The sequence below is a fragment of the Haemorhous mexicanus genome, chromosome 20 (assembly GCF_027477595.1).
Source record: "Haemorhous mexicanus isolate bHaeMex1 chromosome 20, bHaeMex1.pri, whole genome shotgun sequence".
Classification (NCBI taxonomy): domain Eukaryota; kingdom Metazoa; phylum Chordata; class Aves; order Passeriformes; family Fringillidae; genus Haemorhous; species Haemorhous mexicanus.
This window is the reverse complement of record NC_082360.1, coordinates 1,355,476-1,373,784: the sequence shown is the minus strand read 5'-3', so window position 1 is coordinate 1,373,784 and position 18,309 is coordinate 1,355,476. Positions and strand designations below refer to the sequence as shown.

General features: G+C 51.6%; 1 protein-coding gene across 2 annotated transcripts in view; it reads left to right on the top strand.

The window, feature by feature from the left end:
* LOC132336647 (dynein axonemal heavy chain 9-like) overlaps positions 1-18,309 on the top strand; it is a 59,181-nt gene that overhangs the window by 27,463 nt on the left and 13,409 nt on the right. For both annotated transcript variants that reach the window (XM_059864364.1, XM_059864363.1), the window contains exons 9-13: positions 9,635-9,862; positions 12,741-12,932; positions 13,190-13,381; positions 14,137-14,307; positions 17,127-17,309. In XM_059864364.1, the coding sequence (XP_059720347.1) occupies positions 9,635-9,862; positions 12,741-12,932; positions 13,190-13,381; positions 14,137-14,307; positions 17,127-17,309 (966 nt within the window). The remainder of the gene's footprint in view (positions 1-9,634; positions 9,863-12,740; positions 12,933-13,189; positions 13,382-14,136; positions 14,308-17,126; positions 17,310-18,309) is intronic.

The following is an 18,309-nucleotide window of genomic DNA, read 5'->3' as shown; positions in this document are numbered from 1 at the left end:
GCATCAATACCCCTGAGCATCCCAAACTGGGGAGATGCTGCCAGCTCTCACCACATCCCCACAAAACTCCTCAGAGCCTGCTGGGGTGTGGGGGGACCTGTGCCTCTCTCAAGTGCTCTCTGGAGCCACTCATTTAGGGAGGGTTTGGGTTTGCTGATGTGCACTCGGTGATGTCAGCTCTCATTACAGGTTTTGGGAACCCCTCTGATTTCCTTGATGTGGATTATATAAACTTTCATTATCACTGAATTGTTTGCATAAAATTAGATTAAGACAAAGCTCTGAGCCCTGATCTGAGCCCGCAGGCCTGGTTATGAATTGAAATTAAATATCCTTGATATTTTGATCTTAATTTTTGCCTTTTTTTTTTTTTTTGCAAGCTCCCTCTGAGGTAAACAATGCTGAGCTCCTCTAGAGCTTTTAATATACAGAGGGCTGCAATCCTGGCATCTGCCTTTGAGGAGGTGCAGATGGAAATATGCAGCTTTTTGAGCCGTTCAGTAATGCAGAGTGAAAAGTTATTTTCTACAATGCTGGTGTGCTGCTGTAGAGGATCTGTCAGCAGTGCCAGGATCCATGTGCTGTTCCAGAGCTAACAGACAAGCACTGGGGGCCTGAAGGGGTTTTATTACATCCATTCCCATCTTCTCTGGTGGTCAGAGCAATCAGCAAGAGGTTGGGCAGACACTGAAGGCAGAATCAGAATTCCTCCCTGTGAGGGTGGGCAGGCCCTGGCACAGGGTGCCCAGAGCAGCTGGGGCTGCCCCTGGATCCCTGGCAGTGCCCAGGCCAGGCTGGAGCAGCCTGGGACAGTGGGAGGTGTCCCTGCATGGCAGGGGTGGGATGGGATGGTTCTGCCACCAGTCAGGGGTGGATCAGAGCAGTATTTGCCATTTGGTTTGTCTAGCAAGATCTTTCCTGAGAGGCTTTGGTGACAAATGCCTCACAAACAGCTCCAGGAGTGTTTGTACAAGATCTGGAATGACACAGATGACTCAATTTACGAAAGTGCCATAGGATTTGTGGATCATTGCATTAATAACAAAAGAGAGGCCAGAGCAGATCTCAGGGTAATTTTACCCAGATTAATTAAACTCATTATTTGAAGGCTGTATCCCACCCACAGCACAGTTATACCCAGGCTTCCCATTTGTTTTTGAGCAGACAAAAAGCAACTGTTAGCTTTGCTTCTGTGTTTTGCCATCCCTGACCAACAGCTCAGCTCACGTGGAGCAGAGCTCCTCACACACACGTTCTCCAGGACAAACACTTGAGGGGATCTCTGGGTGGCTTTTTCACATGTGGCTCATTACTGGTCCTTGATTGGGACCAGACATAATGAGAGTCACGTGCTTGGAGCATTAATGAGCCAGGGAATGAGGTTTGGGAGGTTTTTGTTGATGACAGGAGCAGGATGGCTGCTGTGCTGGGAAGGGCTGTCCTAGGGCCACTTCCTCTCACTCCTGTTGCCTTCTGACACCACAGGAGGCAAAACAAAGACAAAAACGCCCTGGGAAAAGTTCCTCAGCTCACTCTGAAAATGGAGATTTTCCTAAATGACTTATTTAATGAGAGAGAACAGCAGAAAGCCTCCCAATCCTTCGTTTCCTCGGGAAGATAATCGCCCTCACCCTGGCAGAGCCTGGCCAGAGCTCCCTGCCCCTCCAGCACCAGTGTTGTTCCTGTCTGGTGGCTTTACCTTTGCTGAGCTCTGGTACATGGTGCTGACAGATGAGTGAAGCCCACAGCTAAAATTATTCTCTACAAATACAAATGGTCCAACTGCAGAATAGGAGCCCCTGAGGCACAAGTGCAGCTCTTTAAAGAGCCAGCTCAAGCCCAGCAGCTGCTCTGCTCCTGTCATTGGTGCTGAAGGGCAGAGCTTGATCTTTGAGCTCCACAAAACCCCCATTTATAGCAGCTTCAGCCTCTGGGTCTCCTTAGCAACACTTCAGAGGTTTGGAGGGCTTTGAAGCCAGGGGTAGCATTCCAGGGGAGGGCAGGCCGAGCTCACTGCCAGCTCCTCGTGGCTCTGGGGGGCAGGAGCAGCTGGGCCCACAGCTGGAGAAGCTCTGTCCAGCCTGGAGGAGAGATGATTCCATCACCCTGGATGGTGGGGAGTAAAGACCAGGCTCTCTCGTGGTGTCTGGTGATGGGGACAACCTGAAATTCAGGAAATTCCATTTCAATGTAAATGCCATCTCTTTTCCCATGGGAATGGCCAAACAGTGGATGGAGCTGCCCGTGGAGTTTGTGGTGTTTTCATCTTTGGACACGCCCAAAAGCACCTGGGGCTGCTCCTGGGTCACTGCACTGCCTGGCCCTGCTTTAAGGGCTGGGACTGGGGATGCCAGAGGTGCCTCCAGAGGTGCCCCACTGACTCTGAGATCTCTGCCTTCCCATGCCCAGCTATCCATGGATCTGGTTTCCCTGCTGCCTGCAGTGTCCTCTGGGCAGGGAGGAGGGAGCTTTGCACTCAGCCACGAGTTAGCACCAGCTGTGTCTGCTCTGTCTCCCTCTCAGAAGCCTTTGCTGATCCAGTGGCCACCCCAGTCACCAAATGAGCTTGATCAGCTTAGCAGCAAAGACACAGAGAAATTTGTTTGTGTTTGTTCAGATGCATGTTTGAATGCACTGATGCAGGGAGAGCTCTGACATTAGATATTATTCCCCATTTAATTGTAGTCTTCACCCATTAGCCCGAATGTCACTTCCCTCTCTTTGTGATCAAGTTAATTTAATTCTTGAGCATCTTTCCATTTTGCTAGGCTGCTGCTTCACTGAGTCAGGTTCATGGATTAAATTGAATAACAGTGAACTCCTGGAGCAAAACTGTGTGAGATTCATCACTGTATCAGAAATCACAGAATCCCAGGATGGGTTGGAAGGACCTCTGGAGATCATCACCAGCCCCTCTGCTCCAGCAGGGTCACCTGGAGCACAGGTCCAGAGAAGGCTCCAGGATGAGCAGAGGGATGGGGCTGGGAGAGCTGGGGTTGTTCAGCCTGAGGAGTGCTCTGGAGTGAACTGAATGTGGCCTGAAGGGGTCTGAGAGAGCTGGAGAGGGACTTTGGACAAGGGATGGGGGGACAGGACACAGGGAATGGCTCCCACTGGCAGAGAGTGGGTTTAGATGGGATCTTGGGAAGGAATTGTTCCCTGGGAGGGTGGGCAGGCCCTGGCACAGGGTGTCCCTGGATCCCTGGCAGTGCCCAAGGCCAGGCTGGACACTGGGAGCAGCCTGGGACAGTGGGAGGTGTCCCTGCCCATGACAAGGAGCTGGAATTGGATGAGATTTCAGGTCCCTCCTAACCCAGACCTTTCCATGGTTCTGTCATTCTGACACCACATCCCAGGCCAGCCTGGTGGCATCTCCTGCCCATGCCATGCCCTGGCACAGCAGTGCCCTTCCCTGTCCCTTGGGGTCCCCCAGCAGCACGCAGTGAGCAGGGGCAGGGCTGGGCTGGCTCTGGCTGTGCAGCCTGGCTGGCACAGGGAGGGAAAAGCAGGGAATGTTTTCCAAGAGGTCTCCCAGAGAACGAGGCTTTGTACAAGCATCAGTTCTCCTTGCTGCAGGAGTGATTTGTGAGGAGGGCTGAGGGAGAGGGGCACTTTGAGGCAGGGCAGGGTCCCCAGGTGCTGCCAGCACAGCGAGGGGAGCGTGTGCTGCTCCGTGTCCGTGTGGTGCTGTCCCTGATGGTTGCCATGGCAACGCTGACTGTGGTCTGTGTTCTGCCTTGTGCAAACACACGGGCTGGGCAGGGAATTCCCAAAGGAAAGCCTCTGGTGCTCCCATGGCCCTGCACGTGCAGCCCAGCACTGCCCTGAGAGGGGAACGGCCCAAGGAGGGGATGGGGTGGGATGGGATGGGATGGGGGCATGGAACAGTGTGGGTGGTCAGTGGGGATGGTTGGAGAGCAGGGGATGGTCAGTGTAGGTGGTCAGTGTGCAGTGGAAGGTCAGTGTGGGTGGTCAGTGCACAGAGGGTGGTCAGTGTGGAGGGTCAGTGGGCATGGGCAGATGGGCAGTGCACAGGGGATGGTCAGTGGGATGGTCAGTGGGATGGTCAGTGGGGAAGGTCAGAGGGGATGGTCAGTGTGGGTGGTCAGCGTGCAGGGAGCTGTTTCACATTGCCCACTCTGGCTCGTTATTGATAACTGCTCATCTCTCAATTACTGATCACTGACACATCTCTCAGTTTCTGATCACTGACACACCTCTCAGTTTCTGATCACTGACACATCTCTCAATTACTCTGACCACGTGTTCTCATTAGATGTGTTCTTTCAGGTTTTGTTACCTGTCTGCTGAGAATTAATTTGCAGAGTTTCTTTCCAACCTGTGAATCCCTTCTGTAGCGTCCCTGTCTGGCCTGGGCAGATATATTAATTTGAATTATGAATTCTTAGTACCAACCCATGTTTGGCTGCATCTATTCCTCTTTTTCATCCCTTCTATCACAAAAGGACAGGATATAAATGCACTCAATTATCACTGGACTGGAAATATTCCCTAAGTTGGCTGTTAGCAGGCAGTGATACCCACAAATAATGATCACTGGTGTCATGTCAACACAAGCAAAAGCAATTATTTTTGAGGCATCTAACACCACAAAAGCAGATGTGGGAAGAAACTACCAATTAGAGATGAAAACACTTAAGGTCAGATATGCAGACTATGATTAAACTGATACTTAATGCACGATTTTTCTTTTGATATTTTGTTGAGCTCTTTCCCAGTTTTATTAAATCTCTGTGGTGTTGGCAGCACTTTGGTTGCAGGTTTCAGTCCACTCCTACCTGATTGTCTGACTTGTGTTTGTAGAATGAACGTGTTGTGTGGACCCTGGGGATGATCTCATCTCCCAAGATCCTGAAATCCTGAGTGCATCAGGCCAGCAGTGGTGCAGCAGCACTCAGGTGGAATTGCATTTTGCCTACTGCTCCTCACACAGTCCTTGTCTGTGAGGAAACAACCCCAGAACAATCCCTCTGCCCAGGTACCTCCTCTCAGCTCCCCCCACACCCCAAACTCCATCTCATCCACGCAGAGAGAGCACAACCCTAAATCACTTCAGGTGAGGAGACTGAATTTCTGCAGTTCTAAATAAAAATATTGTTCCCAGCCACGTCAATCCGATTTGGGGCAGCAGAACTGGAGGCAGCAAAGTGTCTGTGGCTTCTCCAAACAACAATTCTCTTGACTCACACCCTCTGGTCCCTCTCTGAGTGCTGACCCATCCCTCCAGCAGGTTCAAATCCTGACACAAGTGACAGCAGCCACCACTCTGCCCGAGGCTAAAGCACCTCAGCCTTTCCTTTCCACAGTGTTCATCCTCTTCTCCAGTCCCAGCTGGGATCTGTCCATCCCTCTGAAGCCTCCCAGAGGCACCTGGAAAGCCAGCAGAGCTTTCTCCTCCCTTGGGGGAGCCCCTGGGGTGTCCCTGTGTGGCACCAGCCCCTGGCACTGCCAGCCCAGCACATCCACAGCCTCGGGGAAGGGGGCAGGGGTCTTGGAACAGGGCAGTAATGGGACCACCACCCCTGGAAGGGCTCTAAACCTGTGTGGCTGTGGCACCTGGGACCTGGGTTCCTGCTGAGCGTGCTGGTGCTGTGGGGTGATGGATTTGCTGATTTAAAAGCTTTTTTTAAAGCTTTTTTCCAGCATTAACAATTCTGTTTCTCTCTGCGACTTCCAGCTCAGCTGCACTCTGTGATTCTCTCAACTCCCCAAACACCCTGAAGCAGTAAATTGGCAGTTTAGTTCTGTGTCACATGAAAATGCACTTCCACTTTCTTGCAGCCTGCTCTGCTCACCCTTCACTCCCTCCCTCCACCCCAGGCTCTGCTCTCTCCAGATGGGTGAGTCCCTCCTGATGGAGTGTCTCTTTTTGAGGGAGTTAAATCCTTCAGGATTTAAGAGCAGTGGGAGCTGGGTGCTGCTTACAAGATGAGGGCCCACCATGGATTTATGGAGTGGCAAAATCCCGTTTGCAGCTTTATTCTCTCTTCCTCTGCTCTTGCACTGCTAAGCACTGAACTGCTGTTTGCAGGAAATAACTGTGAGGACTCTGAGCTCTCTTCCCTGAGTGATAATAGTTAATTTTGAAGCCATCAGTGTGTGTATCTGTAGCTGGGGTTGTTTTCCTGAGTGCATTACTTTGCATCTATCACCAGTGAATTCCTGCTGCAGTGTCATTGCCAGTCACTTAGAATGATGGCATCCTCCCTCAGCTCTTCACTACCAGGCTTTATTTGCAAGACTTGAAATGGCTTTGTCTTATGGGTTATTTTGTCAGCTCACCAATCATTTGCTCTTTCAGATGCTTTTTTGATATGGTGAGGAGTTAAAACTCCATCAGCAGCCTCCTTACCCCTGTTGGCTGTGTTTTAGCTCGTTGGTGGCCTGTGAGACCTTCCCTTTTACCTGCAGCAATACTGGTTTGGGGAAGATAAAGAGCTGGTACTGATCAAAATCCACGCCTGGGGGACCCCACAGAGACAATTCCTGCTGCAGGTGTGGGGGTGCCTGGGGAAATCCCCTCTCCAGCCCCCAAAGAGGAATTAATGGGGATGAGCTGCTGTGTGGAGACTGAGCCCCACCTGCTGCTCCCTCACTGCCCAGGGGTGGAGGGGGCAGAATGGGGGGTTAAAAGGGAGATTGGGAGCCAGACAATGCAACAGGGAAAGCCAAAGCTGCCCAGGCAAGGAAGCCAAGTAAGGAATTCATTCCCCATTTCCCCGGGCAGGCAGGGGCTCTGGTCACATCCTGTGGTGGCTGGGGAAGGCAAATACCCTCCCTGCCAACATTCCTGCCTTCTCCTGCTCCTGCTGAGCAGCATTCCATGGGCTGGGACAGCTGGCACAGCTCCTTGTCCCCCAGGCTGGATGTGGCCGTGTCCACCCTGCCCAGCAGGGACTGACCCCTCCAGTGTCCAGCACTGCTCCAACCCAGCCTGGGGCAGCTCCTGGGGACAGGGACAGCACCTCCACCCCGCCCCACCCCACCCACACACCAGCCCAGACTGTGATATCCTCACGTATCTGAGCTCTCCAAAACGGGTGGGAGCTTTGAGATTGCTGTTCTTTCCTAAGTGATGCTGTTGGGGAGTGACTCGTGTCCTGCTGGAGCCCCTGCCAGGCTGGCTGCTGCCTCCTGAGCTGTGCTGCACACCCTGCACGTGTGGGGTCCTTTTGGGTGAGCCCATCTGCTCCCTGAGACCTCTTCTTGTTTATTACCCCATGGGCTCCTCTGAACAGCTCTTCATCTGCTGCTTCAGTTTAAGAGTCGTTGCAACAATTAGGAGATTGAAGCATCTGTTTCATGAGGAGAGGCTGGGGTTATTTGACCTCCAAAAGCTGGGGTTTGGCTCAGAGACAGCAGGGATTTGGAAAATTTGATTTATTGGTGGGTTTAAATCCCTCCTGGTAGAAGCAGGAGTCAGAATCTTCATAGTGGTGCTGAGTGAAAGCAAGAAGCAAAGGGTTAAAAACTGAGATACAAATTTCCCTTAAACATTCATTTCAGTTCACTATCTCATACTAATTTTTGATTTAATTTTTTTTACTGTGAGTGTGAGCTGGCACACACTGCCCAGACAGATTGTGGAGACTTCAGCCTTGCAAACATCCAAAAATCCAACTGGACCCAGTTAAAAACCTGCTCTGGGTGAGCCTGCTGGGAGCAGGAGGGTGGGATGGATCATCTCCAGCCTCAAGGTTTCAGTGATTCCACCAGGCTGGAGCAGTGAGAGCCTCCCCAGGCTCTGCAGGGAATATTCCTGCAAATTTGGGCTGCTTTGGGCTGGCCTGGCCTTCCATGGGCTCTCCCTGCAGCCCTTGATCGTGTTACAGTTTTATTGACTCTCTGGTAGGTTCCTGGCTTCTGGAAAAGGCTTTATTATTAGCTTTTATGGTTTTCAAAAAATTGCTTCTTGTAAGTACTTTTTGACTTTACCATGGCTGGCTTTTGTGCTCTTTTCTGTTTTTCTCATTTGGACACAACTTCCACTTTCTGAGGAATGTAATTTTACTCCTCATAATCTCCATTACTCTGCTATTTAACCATGAGAGCTCTTTCTGGCCCCATTTCTAGGTGATATATATTTATTCTCAGCCTCTAATATGGTTCCTTTATGTAATTTCTTTGCCACCTCCAAGCAGTTTATCTTTCTGGCGGCTGCTTTTAATTTAGCTTTAGCAAGTTCCTTGTCCTTTCTTGGGCTGGGATAAATCACCATCCCAAGTGCCTGTGAACACAGCCAGTTTGGATTGCACACCTGCCTCCAACACAAGGGTGGTTTAGCCCACAAATCCCATTCCTAATATAACAAAAAAGCTGTTTTCTTGCCTGGAAACTAGAATGCTGTATAGGACTCCAGGGGAAAAACTGAGGCTTAACTTCATCCATCTCACCATCTCCCCACAATTCTGCCTGATCTTCTGAGGGATGTGTCCAATTAGTTGCATGAATAAATAAATCCTTTTGTGTTAAAGCACTTTGTGAAATCACCTGCTCGACTTGTTTGCCCAGGAGCTGCTATGGAGGGTCCTCACTGTAATTGTGATCAAGATGGACAAATGTTTTTATCTGAGATCAGTGGGGCTGGGGGGAGGAATGACAACTCTGCTCCCCAGGAATGACAACTTTACACCCCAGCAATAACAACTCTGCTCCCCAGGAATAACAACTCTGCTCCCCAGGAATACCAAGTTTTCTCCCCAGGAATAAGCTCAGCTGGTATTGCTGAAATGAGGAGAATTCCAGCACTGAGAGCCCAACCAGCCCAGCTGTGACTTGCTGCTCTGCTGCTGATTTATACTGATTATTTTGAATTTTCAAATGTTCTTGCTGCACCTGAGTCTTTGGGGCTGGGAGCTGCACACAGGCACCCCTGTCTTCAGACTTTTAGTTGGCTAGAGTGATTTTGAGATACGTTAGAAAGTTGTTTTTTTTCAGCTTCGGTCAAAGGAGGAGTTAGAGCTTTTCAGTTTTTGGTTTTAAGGTTGTTTATTGTATCTTATCTATAATTTTTTTTGTTTGTTTGTTTTGCCAAGGTCTGCTCAGCAAGACAGTCTGAGGCACTTTGCTCGCTGCTGGGGTGGTGTTATTTTTTTTATATTAAAAACTACGTGTACAATACTTACAATTACTTTCTAAACTTATCACTCATGTTGGATAGTGAGCTTCTACTCTAATTTAAAAGTGCTAACATTACAGCAGAAGATGGAGGCTTAAAAGAAGAAGGAGAAAGGTTGGACACACTTAGGTTCTTCTATTTTGTTCTTTGAACTTCTATTCTAAAACCTTAAAAATTTATTTTTCACTTTGTGATAAATTCACTGTCATTTTACTTAAACTGTTGTGGCTTGCAGATCTTCAAATAAGGTTGGTAACCTGCTCTGTGGGTCATAATCAAAACTACAGGAGTCTTGGGCTTTGTGCTGGGGTCTTTGAGCCTTCTGGCAGGGGTCTTGGCCATCTAGGGCAGCTAGAGGGATGTCCTGCATTCTGACACCCCTGGGCCAAGTCCCAATTCCAGAGGGCATCCATCAGCAGGATGCATTTGGTGCCTGCTCAGCACATGGGTGTATGATGGGGGAACTGAGCAAGCCTTGTCCCTTTGTCCCTGCAGAACATCCACCTGGTGGCCAGGTGGCTGAGCTCCCTGGAGAAGAGGCTGGAGCAGCTCGGCCAGGGCAGCCACCGGGATTTCCGCGTGTTCCTCAGCGCCGAGCCGGCGCCGTGCCCGGAGAGCCACGTCATCCCCCAGGGCATCCTGGAGAACTCCATCAAAATCACCAGCGAGGCGCCCACGGGCATGCACGCCAACCTGCACAAGGCCCTGGACAACTTCAGCCAGGTGGGAGCCTGCTTGGTGTGCTGGAGCTGAAGGGACCCCTTGGGACAGGAGCAGGGCAGGATCCCACACCTGCAGGACTCCCTGGGAACAGCCCGTGGGCCCCAGGGCAGGATGGAGCATGGGGGGCTCAGCTGGGACCCCATTTCCCTCCAGGGCTGAGGGCTGAGCACTCGTGTTGCTGCTGATTCCTGTCCTGGGGACACTGAGTCCCTTGTCCTGACACTCACTCACACCCAGCCCTCACAGCAGGCTCTGAAGGTGCTCTCAGCCCTCACACTGCCCTTTAGCATCCCTGGTGCTGACATTATTGCAGCCTGTCCATCCAGCCCGTGGCTGTGCTGGGATCACACCCACGGCCCCTGTGGAGCATTGTTGCAGTTGAGATGGAGACAGTCCAAAGCATCACAGTCCATTTTCAAACTGGTTTTATTCTAGCATGTGTTGCTGCAGGTCCCCAGCTGGTTAATAATGAGCACTGACTCCATGATTGCAGAAAGCTGATCAATCTCTTTATTCTATCATCTTATACTACACTGTACTTATTAAGAAACTCATCCCCTTACAGACAGTCAGATACAGCTTTGGCTCAAGGGCTGAGGGCTGAGCACTCATGTTGCTGCTGATTCCTGTCCTGGGGACACTGAGTCCCTTGTCCTGACACTCACTCACACCCAGCCCTCAGCAGGACCCACCAGAAGGCTCTGAAGGTGTTCTCAGCCCTCACACTGCTCTTTAGGATCCCTGGTGCTGACATCATGGCAGCCTGTCCATCCAGCCCGTGGCTGTGCTGGGATCACACCCTGCAGCTCTTGCAGGGCTCTTTTCTCTTGGGAGAAATCTCTGATTGGCTTTTGTGAGGCCCCACCTGCAGTGCTGAGTGCCACTCTGGGGCCCCAAAAACAGCTGGAACAAGTCCAGAGGAGGCAGCTGAGTTGGTCAGAGGGCTGGGGCACCTCTGCTGAGGAGAGAGGTAGAGAGAGCTGGGGTTGTTCAGCCTGGAGGAGAGAAGAGTCCAGGGAGATTTTCCAGCACCTAAAAGGGCTCCAAGAGAGCTGGAGAGGGACTTGGGACAAGATCCTGGAGGGACAGGACAAGGGGAATGGCTTCAAATTGAAGAAGGATGGCTCTGTATTGGACGTTGGGAAGAAATCCTTCCCTGTGAGGGTGGGCAGGCCCTGGCACAGGGTGCCCAGAGTAGCTGGAGCTGCCCCTGCATCCCTGGCAGTGCCCAAGGCCAGGCTGGACACTGGGGCTGGGAGCACCTGGGACAGCGGGAGGTGTCCCTGGGACAGGGGAAGGTGTCCCTGCCATGGCAGGGGTGGCACTGGATGGGCTTTGATCCCTCCCAACCCAAACCATTCTGTGATTGTCTCCATAAAGTTTCTTGTTTTTTGGGATGAGGCAAGAGCAGCCCCAAGCATTTGTGGACCCTGAGTCATGGGGCAGCTCACAGCTGGTTTTGCACTCGGATGTTGGTCTGGAGAGAATCCCAAGAGCAAGAGGGAACGTTGCTGAGCAGGTGTGGGGGGAGGCACCATGCAAGGATGAATGCCAGTGGTCAGGGAAGATTATTCCATACTTATCTACTGCCATTCATCATCCTGAGCTCCACAAAATGTCCTGGAGTGCAAGGGAGGGGAGAACCTTCACCCTGAGTAACATTTTCATCTTGCCTCTGCTCATTTCAATCAATAGTAATTAGCATTTTCTAAATTGCTGGAGGATTATGAAACATCTCTTATCAGAAATCCTGAAGCGAGTGGGTGGGGTCCCTTTTACACCTCATTTCCCTGCTTTATACAGAAGAGATGTTCAAATTTAGCTTTCAGCTGAAGGCTACAAAGAAGGCCCTTTATTCTGTGCAGGGGAAATTGTTCTGCTTTGTAGCTGAAGAAGAATTGACAACTGAAGAGAGGCCGAATGAGAATGAACTGGGTTGTTCTGGGGATGTTTCCTGAAATGAGAAAGGTGTTCTGCACGTATTTGAAGCAGTTCTTCATCACAGTGCTGACAAAGGGAGCTTAGAGTGCTGCCTGATCCAGGGGAAAACAGGTTTTGGGATGTTCTTGATTGTCACGTGCACTTGGTCAATGAATTGCACTCTCCAGAGTAATGGATTCCCCCTTTCCTGCACAGACCCTGAGCTCTGTGGTGCTCTCAGAGGATTAAAGGTCTAACATGGCATTTTTTAAAGATAAACGTTGGACAGGTCTTGGAGCAACCTGGGATAGTGGAAAGTGTCCCTGCCCATGGCAGAGGGCCTGGAAAAACATGGACTTTAGGGTCCCTTCCAGCAGAGAAGTCTGTGATTCTGTGGCTCCCTCCCCATCTTCCTGGTGAGGGATGTTGAGCACGTGCAGGTGATGGGGCGATGAGTGGGTGCACGTGTCCTTCCTGCCCTGTGTGTGCTCCTGTGCAAAGCCACTCGGAGCTGGGAACAGCAAATATTAAGTCAGAAAATATTTGCTAGAGTTTGCCAATAAATCTGCAATGCAAAGCCACTGCATTTGAAATACATGTGTGTGTGTGTGATACAAAAATGAACTGCAGGACAATTTGGTCAGCCTCTTGTCCCAGGTAACCAGCGTCAGCATGGGAGGTTCAGGTTGGATGTTAGGAAAAAATTTCTAAAGCAGAAGGTTGGTAAAGCTCTGGAACAGGCTGCCAAGGAAGTGGTGGAGACACATCCCTGTAATTGTTCAAAAAATATGGTTCACAATTAGTTATGCCTGGGGATATTTGGCTGAAATTGAACTTGATCATCTGGGGGCGTTTCCCAGCCTTGACCTCTGATTCTGTGATTCACCCTGTCCAAAGCCCGGCATGTTTGGGTTCCCTGGGAGTCGCTGAGGCTGAGGGCAGCTGTCCTGTGTTGCAGGACACCCTGGAGATGTGCAGCCAGGAGAAGGAGTTCAGGAGCATCCTCTTTGCCCTGTGCTATTTCCACGCGGTGGTGGCGGAACGGCGCAAGTTCGGCCCCCAGGGCTGGAACCGCCCGTACCCCTTCAGCACCGGGGACCTCACCATCTCTGTCAACGTGCTCTACAACTACCTGCAGGCCAGCTCCAAGGTGGGGGCGCCACGGGGGGGCTCTCTGGGGGCTTTGAAGCTTTCCTAAAATGCCATTTCCTTGGCATTTGGGTTTAGAACTTCATGGTTCGGGGCGCTTCCGGGAGGAGATGGGAGACCGCAGTGCCACCCGCACTGTGCTGTGCCCCAGCTTTCCTGGGGCAGGATTTGACTCCTGCCTGATGTTTGTTTGCTGAGGGGGGAGCCCTGAGGGTGCAGGGCAGTGCCTGGGTCCAGCCCAGCCTGCTCCACGCCCAGGTCCCCTACGATGACCTGCGCTACCTCGTGGGTGAGATCATGTACGGAGGTCACATCACGGATGACTGGGACAGGCGGCTCTGCAGAACCTACCTGGAAGAGTTTATCAAGCCAGAAATGCTGGAGGGAGAGCTCTGCCTTGCTCCTGGATTTCCTCTGCCAGGGAACATGGATTATAATGGCTATCACCAGGTAAGCTCTTTGTTTGCTGGCGTTATTTTTACATGTAAATGGAATGTCTTCCCTAACTGCCCCATAATCTGCCTTAGGAGGCAGGAACAGGGCTGCAGTGCTCCTGCACCGTTCCTCTTATTTCCCATTATGTTGTGTTCCTGTGGATGTTTCAGCATTCCCCTGGATGAACCAAGTCTAATGGTAATTTGCTACTTCATCATGGGCTCATTCTGTTCATGCATGAATAGAGCAACTGTATTGGTGCTCGAGACTTAAGTGGGGCTCCTGGAAAATTACATCCACATACTGTTTGCTAAAATGGCCCTTTCAAGCTCTTTTTATCATCAGTTTTGATGAGAATCACTGAAGGGTCTTGTTGATCTACTTACTGATTTCATCTGCTCTTTGTACACAAATGCAGAGGCACATCAGGCTGGTTTTGTTCATAAAACTTAACTACTGGAAGCTCAATTCCCACAAGAGATTTCAGGATGCTGATGCTGAAATGCACAGCAGATAATTGCTAGAGAAGGTCCAGCCTGAGACACGGAGCCAAGCTGAACTCCAGCAATTACAGAATTTTCCCAGCAGGAGCAGAAGCAGCTCTGTAAACATTTGTACTCTCCTTCCTCCATCGCTTCCCTGGTGTTTCAGCCACAGCCAGAGCTGGTTCAGCCCAGGCTGACCTCTTGGGGGGTTGACTCCAGCACTGAAGCTGTGCAGGCCAAGTGCCCTGGGCTGTTCCTAACGTGCTCCTGAATGTCTCTGTGCAGTACATAGATGATGCCATGCCTCCAGAGTCCCCCTACCTGTACGGCCTCCACCCCAACGCCGAGATCGGGTTCCTGACGCAGCGCTCAGAGCGACTCCTGCGCACCGTGCTGGAGCTGCAGCCCCGGGACAGCAGCACGGGCCAGGGAGCTGTGGGCACCCAGGAGGAGATGGTGAGAGTGCTCAGGGGCAGGGGGCACCCAGGAGGAGATGGTGAGAGCACTCAGGGGCAGGGGGCACCCAGGAGGAGATGGTGAGGGTGCAGAGAAGGAGTGGGCACCCAGGAGGAGATGGTGAGGGTACTCAGGGGCAGAGGGCACACAGGTTGAGATGGTGAGAGTGCTCAGGGGCAGGGGGCACCCAGGAGGAGATGGTGAGGGTGCTCAGGGGCAGGGGGCACACAGGTTGAGATGGTGAGGGTGCTCAGGGGCAGGGGGCACACAGGTTGAGATGGTGAGGGTGCTCAGGGGCATTGGGCACCCAGGAGGAGATGCTGAGGGTGCTCAGGGGCAGGGGGCAACCAGGAGGAGATGGTGAGGGTGCAGAGGAGCTCTGGGCATGCAGGAGGAAATGGTGAGAGCACTCAGGGGCAGGGGGCACACAGGAGGAGATGGTGAGGGTGCTCAGGGGCAGGGGGCACACAGGAGGAGATGGTGAGGGTACTCAGGGGCAAGGGGCACTCAGGAGGAGATGGTGAGAGTGCTCAGGGGCAGCTGCTGTGGTTTGATGCCCGTCTCATCCACCAGGCTTGTCCATGGTTCTGTGTTCTGCCTTTGCCTGCCTAAAGCCTGGTTTTATGCAGAACATCACCCTGGTGGGATGTAATTGAGTGTTGGCAGGAACAGGACAGCGCCTCTTAATTACCCCGTGCTGCAGAGCCTTCGTTATCATCCTCTGAAGGTGTTGCAAATAAACCTTCCCTGAGCAGCAGTCCCTGTGCACCCCCTGTGACTGGCATAGCAATGGGCCCCTGGCACACTGCCTGCCACCCACAGCGTGCCACCCAGAGCTCAGCCCTCCTCCTGCTGCTGCCACCGTGTCCCCCCAGCTCCCCAGGGCCTTGTAGTTCCTTATTTCCAGCTGAACTCCTTTGCTACACCTGTGTCCTGGGCTGATCTCAGCCCTCCCTGTGGAAACTCACAGCTCATTAAAACAGGGCCCAAATATCCCTGACAAGATCTGGAATCAGCCAACACATGCTCAGGTTTTTACTCCTGCAGTCTTAAGGTGCCAGCTCCGTGCTTGAAGATTTGCAATTTCATGAATGGCTAATTGCAGCTCATATAAAGCTGTGGTTTCACACGAGCTTCCTTTGGCTTGGTGTGAAGCTGGGGAACTGACTGCCTTCCCCAAGGGGCTCCTAGAAGTGCCCAGCATGGTCAATTTTCAGTTTATATTGGAATTTGAGGTGATGGGAATAATCCAGGGGTAGCAAAGCCAAACAAGATGTTCAGAGATAGCAAATGTGAGTTCCTCTTCTCCCCTCCCACTCCTTTTGCTACTGAAAAACAAATAAACTTCTTAGCCCAGAGAAGCAAAATGATCAGGGAGTGCCCCAGCAGTGGTGTCACAGGTCATGGTCACCCTGCAAACTGCTGGTGGCAGTAAAGAAGACTCTCACAGGAACACAGAAGTCCTCATGGTTCTGTCTGGGAATAAAATCTGCCTGAGAGCAGGCAGAGTGACCTCAGTGCCCTGGCTTGTGCCTGGGGACACACTCCCAGGGCTCATTTTCTTCCTGAAGTGATCTCTGTCATTATCCAAGCTGTCCCTTCCACCTGGTCCTTGGATAGGAGTGAGCAAAGCCTTGTCTCAGCTCCTCCACTGAAGGATTTCCAGCCCTGGTTTGGCTGAGGTGATTTTAGGGAGCTCCCAGGGAAAATGAGAGCCTGTCATTTTCCCGAGGCTCTGACAAGTCCAGTTCCTCCCACAGCCTTCTGAGGTCACACTACAGCAAAGGAGCTGTAATTGCTGTGAAGGAATCAGAGCCACAGGCACTTGCAGGGGAATTTCAAATGAGCAGATATTTCTGTGGTGCCCCCGAGGTGCAGCTGAGGAGCTTCTCCAGCTTTAGCCACCTGTGTGGCTGCACTAACAGCCCACACATCATCACTGCTGATGGGAACTGAGGGTTGAAAAGAGCAGCAACAGGAGGGAATTGGAGAACAGAGTCCGAAATACGAATATTGGTGGCCCTGGCTGTAAAATTACCCTGCCCTAGCTGGCACTGGCCCTGCATGCCAGGTTTGGCACTTGGGATCACAGAATTTTTACTGTGTTATGTGTGCCCAAAAGGTCCCAGCAAGCAGAAGTCTTGCTCAGGTTCCAGCTCAGAAGTAAAGCAAAGCTTTGAGTGAGAGCTTCCACATTAAACCTGGGAAATGCAGCTGGGCCCTATGGACAGCAGGGGCTTCGTGCCTCATTGTTAGAAAAGGGTTTATTTAATTTTTTAGACACTAAAAAGATCTTTTTGCATTGGGTGGAACATTCCCTGTTCAGTACTTAGAGTTCTGAAGAAGCTGTGGTGGTGACCAGAAGATAATTTTGTTTCGTTATGCTTTTCTTCCGTGGCTCCATTAGTCCGGAATGCCAAATTCAGCTTAAAATTCAATTTTATGTAATCACCTCTCTCCATCAGTACACCAGAGAAAACCAGCTCATAAGCTGTGTTGTCCTGAGGCTCAGCTGAGGCTCCAGCCCCATCCATCTCCTTGTGAGTGTGACCTCGGGAGAAATAAGAGAGCTGAGAAGAGAGGAGCCTGCCACATGTCACGGGGACATTTTAAAACCATCATTTTGCAAGCTGCTCATCTGACATTACCTTCTGTCAGCATTTGGATTTTAATAGGATGGGGCAAGCTCCTTGAAAGGTGCCCAGGGCTGACAGGGATGCTTTTGGAGACACTGACAGGGCAGAGGGAGTTCTCCCAGCTCAGGCTGTGAGCCCGGGGATCACTCAGCAGCATCCCCCTCTCTCCTCCCCTTGGCACAGGTGCAAGCCCTTCTGGAGGAGATGTTAGAGAAGCTCACGGACGAGTTCAACATGGCAGAGCTGCTGGCCAGGGTGGAGGAGAGGACTCCCTATGCCGTGGTGGCCCTCCAGGAGTGCGAGCGCATGAACGCGCTGACGGCCGAGATGCGGCGCTCGCTGGCCGAGCTGGAGCTGGGCCTGAAGGTACTGATGGCCTGAGGGGCTCCTGGGACACAGACAAGAGGAGAAATGGGGGCTTGGTGAAGGACCTCAACAGGAACACCTCAGGCAGTGCAAAGTGCAGAGGCTGCAGCCAGCATGGGTGATTGATGGCTGGAGAGGCTCCTGGAGCAGAGGCTGGACTCTGCTTAAAGGGTTAAAGGAATAAAGTGGGGATTCATTAAAAGGCCCCAAAGGATCCACCTGGGGCAGGGCAAGAGCCCAGCCAGGGCTGCAGCCAGGATGGACTCAGGGTCAGGAGTTGTCACCCTTTTAGGAGCTCTGGTCCATTTCCACCCTGGGACTCAGGGTCCAGTCCCACTCCAGGGGATGCAGTCCCACCCTCCCAGGCTGCTCTCCTCCATTCCCTGCTGTTTGCACTTTCTGGGGCTGGAGCTGCAGCGGTGTCCTTGGTTCTGGGGCTGGAGAAGGATTGTTCTGTGTGCCTGAGCTGGGAGGAGACCTTGCTGACACTTTCTGTGGAGTTCAGAGTTATTTCCCAGTGCAGTGCACAGCCTGGGAAATGTGAAAGATGAAACTGAAGGTATCACAATGGTCACGAGTTTTTTATACAGATATCAGCTTGGTCTATTTGCATATCAGGGTTAATTCTCCAATTACAGCTTCAGGTAATGAAGTCATATTCCTCAGTTTGCTCCCCACAATTCACTTTTGTTTATACTTTTCAGGGCCTGTGGTGTGTCCTTGGATTCAGGCCCAGAGGGATTGTTCTGTCTGACCAAAATGTGATTGCAGTTAACCACACTTTATATGGAGTTCACAGTTGTGCACTAATGCACTGCAGGATTTGAAAAATAGAAAAGCTGAAATCTAAAGGCATCAGTAGGAGAGCTGGAAAATCCTGCAGGATGCTGCTCAGGAATAAAAGGGGTCACAGGGAAGAATTTGCTGCTGGCTGCAAAGCCAGCTTGGCTCCACAGGGCTCACAGGTGGATTTGCAGTGGCACGGTGTCCACAGGCACAC